We start from the raw sequence: 11107 nt of genomic DNA on the forward strand, positions 1-11107 counted from the left end.
TGCATTTGTATACAAGTACTTGTTGCGATGCAATAAAAGCATGCGTGCAAGAATTTAATTTATTTAAACTGTTGATGTTAGGTACCCTTATTTATGAGTAAAAGTATACGACTTTGTCATAATTATTATTTCTAGGGGTCAGTAATAATTGAAAGAAGAACTTATCAGTTAAAGGTACCATTTTATTAATAGGAACAATTTTGAGATAAAGTACAGTAAAATTAATCTTAAAAAAATCAAGAAGTTGATATGATTTCTTCATCATACGGTTGATATTTTATGGTTTTTATTTTATCTTGATTTGTGGACGTGACTTAATGCACACAGATCAGGAAACAATTACACTTAATGAATTACTGAATTATATCAACCTCATCAACTCCTTTTAGTTTTCTTAGGTGTAACTTTTCTGAAAACTATTTTGTATAGAAAACTTAAGATTAGTACAAATAATGTTAAAGCTACTAGTAAACCTAAGAGTACAGTTAGAACCAATTCTAGTTCTAAATATTCTGCCCACGACATGTTGGCGGCGGGAGAGCGCAGATGTCGCGCGCCGCCGTGACGCAGCACGTGCTCCGTCCACCACACCGCGCGCTCCAACGGTGTCATCGGCTGGTCGTACATTAGAGTACGAAGTTTTGCAACATTTTGCCGGTAACTGAAAATGATACATAAAATATGTACTTAAAGGTGCAAAAACTAGGAGATAATCTCTAAATGGTGCAAAAACGTAGCGCTAAGCTCCATTTAATATTAAATGATTTAATATCAAAAACAAACAATTGCATTAATGAAACATAAATTAGATTAAATTGATTAAGTAAATTTTAATAGCAGTAAATAATTAAAAAAATATTGTTTTGTTGGAAGAAAATATAAAAAAGCTAGTAAGAATAGATGAGTGGAATGGAAGAGCATAGAGCAATATGGAAAAAAATATATAAACTAGGATTTTTCGAAACACAAAAACGTGCCTCACCAAGAAGTTAAGAATGAGTAGATAGATTATCATGTATAAGAAGTAGATTGTATTAACCACAACACTTCAATTTTATCATAATGATTGTTAAAATGAGTATCGTCATTGCCTTTACCGGACAAGTTTAGACTTGTACGATCATAGCTCAACATGTACGGTAGACTGTGGTACTAGACATCTTTTACGACTATTATGCAATATAGACTAATCTGCTGTAATTATACCTATAAAGGCAAAAACAACGAACAAAATAACATTTCAAAGCTTGAAACAAACCCAAATATTATGGAACTAGGAACAAGGACATAATGATCACTATGAAAATCTGGAAAATTCAGAACCAAGACCCTTAGAGCATGAAACAGAGGATTACTAACCTGTTATCTTGAATGATAGTGTTAATGGTATTCGTAAACTGTTCCACCGTAAGAGAATCCATCATGAGCTTAATGCCGATTCTGTGATACTCATATTTCTCAGCATTGTAAAACTGATCACCATTTAAAGGTATGGCAATCAGAGGTACTCCTGCCGTTATAGCTTCGTCCGTCGATTGTAAACCTGCTTGTGTGACGAATAGCTTGATTTTTGGATGTTCTGAAAAAGGAAATATTTACATAATTGCTTGTATCATATTTCATAAATAAATCACATAGTACAAGTGATATTAGTAGAGTTGCCCGTATCTTTCATGTGACTAAAGGTCCGAAGAAAAAAAATCGAAATAACAATTTGAATGTCACTGTAAAATTCGAAGTAAAACTTACTCAGCAAATAGGTTTCAGTAACAAATACTTGTGAGCAGAGATTGGTCTTTGAAACATAATATACTTACTGAGGAGGTCTGACTGTGGCAGCCATTTAGAGATCCTGATATTATCAGTACGTCCAGGTAAAACATCGTTGTTCCATTTCCATAACACATCATAAGGTAATTTGGAGAACGTTTTCACTAGAACTTCAATTCTGTCAGCGGGTAGAGCTGCTGGATCCACGTTTGTGCCAAAGCTAATGTAAATGACATCATTCTTTGATGAATCTAAATATGTTTTTAGATCCTGAAAAAACGGAACAATAAATAAAATCAGACGAACAAGGGAGATCAAAGGGGGAGGCCTATGTTCAGCAGTGGACGTCCTATGGCTGAGATGATGATGAGACGAACTAGCAACAAAACGAATTAAAAAAAAATGGAATGTTATTGTTAATGCTCACCTTTGGTAATTCTTTTCCTTGTTTCTGATGTAGACCACCAAGATAAACTACAGACGGAGGCACAGGTCGAATCCCTTCAAATACTGGATGAGCATTCAAAAATAGCATGTCCACCTTGTCTTTTAATTCTGCGACCGACGGAATGTCCTTACCAAAATGTTTTCTAAGCATAGCGTCCTCTTCCTTTTCCATGCTTTTGTATCCTTTTATTGTAACATGGTCATAATACAGCTCAGAAACTCTTTCCCATAATGTGAGGTTGTTTAGTCTTTGGCGCGTTATAGCTGGGTAAAGACTTGGGTGAACAGAAGCACCAAGTGTAGCATAATTATCTAGCACCCCTCCTAAAGAACTGATGAGTATCACTGGTGCTTTATAAATATGAGAATATGCTAAAGCAGGTCTAGCACAGGCTTCTATGAAAATTAAATCAAACTTCTTACTTTTGTCTTCAATCAAACTTTTCAATTTGTCGTCTTTTAACTGGGCGTCTATAACAGCTATGAGTCCTTTTAAAATTGATACCATTACATTCATCACATCGTTTTTATTCCCTTTCGTTGATTCCATGAATGTTTTTATCCATATATCGTAGGATATATCATGGACATCGATTTCTGTTAGATTGGTTGGTGTTTTTCCTTTTGGAAATGCAGGGTCTGTTGTGATGACAGTGACCTCATGTCCTCTCTTAGCTAGTTCTTGGGTTAAAGGTCGAAACACTACCTGATGACTGATTGAAGGAGTTGGAAATACTGCCAAAATCTTCGCTGCTTCGTTTGAATTTACAAATAAAATATAACACGCAAGTAATAAAAGGTAATTCATTTTGTTTTTAGGACTTATTGTTCGTCAACTGGTTTCAACGGGTATAAACACTTTACTGAAGATAATCTTGATAGTACTTCAAATATATTCAAGTGTTGTGATTCATGGGTTGCTCTTGACCTTCATTCATAATACGATAACAAAACATAATGTTTTTGTTCCGTCATTAGGATAAAAAATAGATTAAGGGCATGTAACCACTGATAAAAGGTAAAAAATATTTCAATGAGTTTTAATAAAACTAAATTATAAGTTTATGTAGCCTATCTCAAATAAGACGGAACGGAAACGCATAAGACCGTAAAGATCAGGATAAACCAATATTCGCATAAAATCACTCACTTTCACCCAGCTTGTACTCGCGGGTCATTGTAGGCCTCTTTTACTTCATAGTAAGTATACTGTCACAAGTAATACTAACTTTTATAAGAAGATCATAAATGGTACCTAGTCTACTGGACGCGGATATCTACAAAGTATCTATCCATCAATCTGCGATTAGAGATTAAATGTTGATATAAGCAGTTCTGCCTATATGTTTGCATTTTGCCATATCTCAATCTCTAGTCGCAAAAAAGGGTATATAGGTTATAGAAATCCAGTATCTGAACTATATAGTGTAATTCTTATTAATTTTCAATCACAATCTTTGACGGCGCGTTAGGGCTTGTTGTTGAATCTGAGCAATTATTTAGTAGTCGTCAATGTGTTTTGCTATGTATGATTAATCAGGCGCATACCACAAAAACTATACGGAGTTAGATAATCCTCTGCTAGTATCGAAAATGTCATCAATACGGTTACAAACTTCAAGGATTGAACAATATTTATGCTTTTGCGCTGACTTGAAATTAATTTTCTGCTGATTTATCAATTCAATGGGTTTAACATTTCATTTATTAATTTACATACAACATTATAACCATTCAACAATTTATTTATAAAAATACAAAAACTGCCTCATTGGCATAATTCTTCAACAAAATTAGTTCATAACAATGAAACATCAGTTGGTTTTGATTTTACGCGATGCTACAAAATGTACATAGACATTTTTATATAGATAACGAAGAATTAATGCAAGTGTTGATAAAATTAATAGTAAGAAGAAGAGAACAGTGAACACTAGTTCTAGCTCTAAATATTCTGCCCACGACATGTTGGCGGCGGGAGAGCGCAGATGTCGCGCGCCGCCGTGACGCAGCACGTGCTCCGTCCACCACACACCACGCTCCAAAGATGTCATCGGCTGGTCGTTAACAATACTCCGTAATTTTTCTACATTCCGACGATAGCTGTAATTAAAAATATTGATTAATTTCTTAATATTAATCCATATTTTTGGATGGCACAATGAACTAGGTAGATCACAGAAGGTCACGGCTGTTATTTGAACATCTTGGCAGTTGTTACGAGTAGTCAGAAGCCAATAAGTCTGACAATCAGCCTTAACTAGGAGCAGTAGCTCTCCCGAGTAGTTACCCGGGAGAGCCCGGTTGGGCTGAAGAGATCTGATAGGCAATCGCTTCTAGTAAAGCGCTTGTACTAGTTAGACTGGAAGATGACCCTAATATAGTTGGGAAAAGGCTAGGCAGATAATGATGATGATTAATTTCTTAATACAGAAGCGGAAGAAGATGTAGACAAAGAAGTGGTCAAACAAGATAGTTATATAATGTCAATTATTTAAATCACGTGTGTAAGGTGGACTTTGACCAATAAACGAAACTTAGAACATGAAACAGACACGCAATTATCTTTTTGTCAGACAATGTGTTTAGTCATCTTAACTTTTGCTCTTGATAAATTGATCGCTAATAATGACGTATTGAAAAGATTAAAGTACAATACAGACCTTTGATCTTCAATAACAGTGTTGATGGTTTTATTAAATTTATCAATAGTAAGAGTGTCCAGGATAAGCTTAATGCCTATTTTATGGAACTCGTATTGTTCAGCATTGAAGAATTGGTCTCCGAACATTGGCATGACAACCAGAGGTACTCCTGCTGTTACAGCTTCATCTGTTGATTGCAGACCTCCTTGCGTGACGAACAGCTTAATTTTAGGATGCCCTGAAAAAGAAAATTATATTATTTTTATGTATTGATATAAAATAAATTGTTACATTACTGACATTACAGTTACATTACTGATTTTTTGTCAAACCACAAATATATTTGCTTTCGTCTTGCATTCTTATACTAGTTAAGTTGAAAAGATTACATATTTTTTTTAATTTTGCACACTCTCTCTACTCAGATATTAAAAGGGGTGTAAAATTGAATCACAATGATAGGTTTTAGTTACATTTACTTATAAGCAGAGATAGGTCTGTGTTGTTCTAAGGGGGAGATGTTCAGCAGTGGACGTCCTATGGCTGATATGATGATGATGATGATGATGAGAGATTGGTCTTTAAAACATAATGTACTTACTAAGAAGGTCTGACTGTGGCAACCATTTAGAGATCTTTATATTTTCAGTACGTCCAGGAAGTACGTCATTGTTCCATTTCCATAAAATATCGTAAGGTAATTGAGATACTGTTTTGACTAGAACTTCTATCCTATCAGCTGGTAGAACTGTTGGATCCACGTTTGTTCCAAAGCTTATGTATATGACTCCATTTTTCGAAGAATCTAAATACTTTTTGAGATCCTGTAAATAAAAAAACAATAAGTTATGTTTTGTTCAGCAGGTTTTGTGCTGCTTTAACTATGATCGTATAAGATGAAATTATACTTATTGGTCGGATATAAAAACCTTAAAACATAAAAAAAATATGGCAATTAAAGCAATGGAACTTATGTATTATAGTATGCAACATTTTTCTGGAAAAGGCAATCATAATTCAATGAACGACCCTTCAAGATGATTAAATATTTTAAGAAGAGAACAAAATAATCAGCAAAGTAAACATTACAAAGAGCAAAACATGCAAAAAATATACGAAACTTACAGGTGGCAATTCCTTTTCTGCTTTCTGATGCAACCCGCCCATATAAACTACCGATGGAGGCACGGGCCTAATCCCTTCAAAGACTGGGTGTATATTAATAAACAACATATCCACATTATTGTTTAATTCACTGAGTGCAGGAGTGTCTTCACCAAAATTCTTTTTTATCATCGCATTCTCGGAGTCTTCAAGTTGTTCAAATACTCGTATTACCCGATAATAATTATACAATTCCTTAATTTTCTCCCATTTACTAAGATTATGAAGTCTCTGACGCGGTGGGACAGGATGAAGAATCGGATGCTCCGAAGCTCCCAAAGTTTGATAGTTACCAAATACACCTCCAAAGGAACTCATTAGAATCACTGGCGCTTTGTAAATATGAGAATACGCTAGTGCTGGCCGTACATAAGCTTCTAAGAAGATCAGATCAAACTTTTTAGTTTTATCTTTGATAATTTTTTGCACACCATCGTCATTAAACTGTGCTTCGACTATTGCAGCGACTGTTTTAAAGATTACATCCATTACATGAACCACATCATCTTTGCTTCCTTGTGTTGCTGCCATGAATATTTTGTTCCACAGGTCGTAAGATATATCGTGAACATCTATTTCTGTTAGATTGCTCGGTGCTCCTCCTTTTGGGAATACAGGATCTGTTGTGATGAGTGTAACTTCATGACCTCTCTTGGCTAGTTCGTGCATTAAAGGTCGAAACACTACTTGATGACTGATCGACGGAGTAGGAAAAACTGCCAAAATCCTTCCGGCTTCATTTGGAAATACAATTAATATTAAACACGTAACAAAGGTTAAGATTATCATTTTGGAATATTTAACTTTAGGCGGACAGACTCCGAGGGCTGTTTAACGTACACTGACGCTTATTTAAACGAGTGTTAAGTTTAAAAGCTTTGTAGATATAGCGATACAAGTCGTTAACTAATAGGACCTTCAATATCAATAGTAACGATGACTGACTTAGAAAAAAGATTTAGAATAGTAATATGTACGTTACTCGTGCAGCTCTTTTTAATTTGAACAATATTGAACGAGTGCAAAAAAAGTGACACTTGAAAATCAATGATAGTTATGTTGCGTTACAACAAAGACTACACATTTATAGTAATTTTTTTTGCAAGCAATGGACGCCAAAAATAAATAAAATGTTTCTATCATATCAGTTACAGATTTAAACGTCACAAGACGAGACATACCTAACATGTTATCTATGCTATCTATACTAATATTATAAAGAGGAAAACTTTGTTTGTTTGTTTGGTTGTAATAAATAGGCTCAAAAACTACTGGACAGTTTTTAAAAATTCTTTCACCATTCGAAAGCTACATTATCCACGAGTAACATAGGCTATATTTTATCCCGGTACGGGCAGTAGTTACCACGGGACGCGGGTGAAACCGCGGGGAAACGGCTAGTATATAATTACGCATGACTGGCATACCCACTGACATCCTATTTATCTCTTTAATATTATAAATGTGAAGTTTGTATGTATGAATGTTTGTAATTCTATCATGAAATAAATGGAAAGATTGATTTTGATGAAACTCGGTATTGAAATAAGTTATACTTATATCAGAATGACATATACCTATATATCCATGCGCAGGATTTTTATAAATGTGTTAAAATAGTCAAGTTTAGTGCATATTTTATTTTAAAATATTTTTTTTTTTTTTTCAAAAATATTTTTTAATGTTGTGTATAATATAGTCCACATAAAAGCCGATTATAACTTTTATCTGATATTGCTATCCCAGACCTGTGAAACCGAATGTAGTAGTAGTAGTATAGTTAATCTGGCACATAAGTTGCTGAAAGGCTATCAGAGATTGTATCAATAGCCGATGAAACTTTCCATAAATCTATAAATCTTTCCATTAATATCTACAAAAAAGAAAGTCGTGTTAGTTGCACTACTTATAACTCAAGAACAGCTGAACCGTTTAAGCTGAAAATTAATATGGAGGTAGTTAAGTTTTTGTCACCGGCTACGTGAAGCTGTTATCTCGGGACGCAGGTGAAACCGTGGGTTTAAGCTAGTTAGAAAATGAAAACGTGGCAATGAAAGGACGGTACGCCACGTGTCAAGCGAATAGAGAAGTAGATTCACCGGTCAAAAACCGCTAAGATTTATGAAAGTACGTAATGACACGTGTCAAGCGTAGAGAGGAGTAGATTCATCGGTCAAAAAGCGCTAAGATATGAAAGTACGTAATGCCACGTGTCAAGTGAATAAAGCAGTAGATACACGAGTTAAAAAAGCTAAGATAAAGACACCAGACAAGATATTGTCCTATCTGCACGTTCATTTTTATGAACATGACGAAACATTTTTGACACGTTGGGAATCGGTGACGAGATTTTTTTCAAATCGGTTACGGTTAGTTTTGAACCCAAACAAACAAATGAAAAATATATTTATGTATCAGTAATAATGGCGTCCACGGCCGATTTCGGCCACGGCAGCTGTTCTCATTTAAGGAGATTAGCCAGCTGCGCAGGACATATTATAGTGCACGAGCATTTGCGCAGACACAGGTGCACTCCCTATTCCTTCACTCTCATAACCCGATGGGACGGCAATACAACACGACCGAAAAGAGATCAGGCGCAGGACTGACATTTACGTGCTCTCCGATGCACGGGTGAATCAATCACCAACTTCCAGACTACGGGCTGCTTTGTGAAAGTTTTAAGAAAACCCACAAAGCGAGCAACCCTCGAGCTCAGCAGCCGCACTTGCGACCACTAGACCAACGAGGCAGACTATCAGTATAGAGTGTAATTAGCATGATTATGATGCAAGTAGTTGAACTTGGTTCAATATGATGGATAAGTAAATAGATGATAAGGAAATCTCAAACTCGTGGCAATGAGATTATCAATAAATGGCCACCCATGGAATTTTCTAAAGAAACTATAGGGTTTAATTACCTAAGTTCTTGGATTTGATTTTCTAGTTAAATATTATAAATGCGAATGTTTGTATGTATTGATACCTATATGGTTGCTTATTCCTCTTTGTCACGCAAAAAATACAGGATGGGTTTTACGAGCTATATTATTGCCAAGTTTCATTAAAATTCAATTTTTAGTCTTTTAAGAGCAACTAAAATCCAGAATTCAAAATCGAATTTACAATATTAACTAGCTGTCTTCCCGCTGTTTCACTTACGCCCCTGGAACCTGTCCGTGCCCGGATAAAATATAGCCTATGTTACTCGCGGCCAATTTCTTTCCCAACAGTGAATCAATTTTCCAAAATCAAATTCTTTAGGATATAAACAAACAAACAGACACAAAAATGTTTCCACTTCATTATAGTATAGATATAGATTATTAATTAGAATAGGATGTACTTAACGAGACACGACAAAGATACGTGGGTGTTACGATTATCTTATACAAAAAAAAAATGCGTCGTCACTTCACGTGCCAATAACCACGCTGATAAGTTTATATCTTGTCTGCTGGCCATATCTTGGTGCTTTTTAACTTTTGGGTTTTTCCTTTAGAAAAATAGAAGGTCAGGCAAGTACCAATGCAACTTTTCTAAGTTTGTATGTACTTTCTAAGTAATCTTAGACACCATTAGCTGTGTTTCGGATGGCATGTTAAACTGTAGGTCCCGGCTGTCATTGAACATCCTTGGCAGTCGTTACGGGTAGTCAGAAGCCAGTAAGTCTGACACCAGTCTAACCAAGGGGTATCGGGTTGCCCGGGAAACTGGGTTGAGGGGGTCAGATAGGCAGTCGCTTCTTATAAAGCACTGGTACTCAGCTGAATCCGGTTAGACTGGAAGCCGACCCCAACATGCTCGGAGGATGATGAGACCTTTACAAGCACTTATAAAAATCAAAATCTATACTAAAATTATAAAGCTGAACAGTTTGTTTGTTTGTTTGTATGTTTGTTTGAACGCGCTAATCACAGGAAATACTGGTCCGATTTGAAAATTTCTTTCAGTGTTAGATAGCCCATTTATCGAGGAAGGCTATAGGCTACTTTTTATCCCGGTACGGGAAGTAGTTCCCACAGGATGCGGGTGAAACCGCTGGCAGAAGCTAGTTAGCTATAAATTGGTTGCTCATTCCAAAAGTAGTTTCCTATGGAGAAGAATGGCAAGAAACTCCATGGTTACCTACCATAACATGCGAAGATCATGTAGAATCACAGACAAAAAAAAAAATGGCAAAATTAAGATGCTACATGGTGTTCACATTTACAAATCGGTTTATTATATTTTGGTACAAAGTTACAAACAAACGATTAAAAAATGATACAATTTTACTAGCCGGTGTAATTTTAAATTGGTGTGTCCTATGGAGCAGGACCAGCATGTTTCCAGGCATTTTTATCTTGAATATAATCTTCTAATTTATAAACTTCTTCTTATTTACACTTTGTAAAAAAGAATATTATCTGAGTTTTAAATCGCAAGTCATTCAGTTCCAGAATGATGTCTGGTATTTTATTAACATTTGACACAATATCCCATGAAAGATGTATATACTTTAGATAGTCTAAACGGTGGGATCAATTTTTTTTTTCGAGTGTTATAATTATGTCTATCACATATTTATTATGGCTGTTTATTTATTTAAAGTATTACGAGGTAAATTATTTAACTCCACAATTCTTATGGAGCTACGCATGTGCGTGCCGGATGGGTATGTGAGTAGGCGGCGGCGGCCGCAGCTGCTGGCGGTGCCGAGCGCGCGCACCAACCTGCTGCAGCGAGCGCCACTGACGCGCGCCTTGCGCACGCTCAACGCAGTGTCGAGTAGAGTCGATTTGTTTACTTGTTCGCTGAATGAGTTCACAAGGGCCACCTATAGTATTGTTAGTATTTAAAACTTTAGTAGTGGTATTATTTTTGTGATATTATGTTTAGTTTCGTATGTATAATGTAATTTTGAATTTTTAAATTTTATATAATGTAACTAATTTTTTCGTATTAGGCTAAGTGCCTGTAAAGATTAAATTAGCTGTGTTTTTGATAAATAAATAAATAAATAAATAAATAAATAAATAAAAAATATTTTATCAAACAAATGTGGGTTTTTCCTAACATACATGATAATTTCATATA

The 11107-nt window shown here is 35.3% G+C and overlaps 1 protein-coding gene across 1 annotated transcript; it reads right to left on the bottom strand.

The window, feature by feature from the left end:
• Nucleotides 1-161: 161 nt before the first annotated feature.
• LOC124642180 lies at nt 162-6815 on the bottom strand. The gene is made up of 8 exons (XM_047180493.1): nt 5988-6815; nt 5464-5686; nt 4881-5100; nt 4035-4320; nt 2198-3043; nt 1818-2040; nt 1360-1579; nt 162-661 (listed from the first exon to the last, which is right to left on the bottom strand). The coding sequence occupies exons 1-8, from the start codon at nt 6813-6815 to the stop codon at nt 376-378; spliced, it is 3132 nt and encodes a 1043-aa protein (XP_047036449.1). The 3' UTR covers nt 162-375.
• Nucleotides 6816-11107: the final 4292 nt, after the last annotated feature.

This window comes from Helicoverpa zea, chromosome 24 (assembly GCF_022581195.2).
Source record: "Helicoverpa zea isolate HzStark_Cry1AcR chromosome 24, ilHelZeax1.1, whole genome shotgun sequence".
Taxonomy (NCBI): domain Eukaryota; kingdom Metazoa; phylum Arthropoda; class Insecta; order Lepidoptera; family Noctuidae; genus Helicoverpa; species Helicoverpa zea.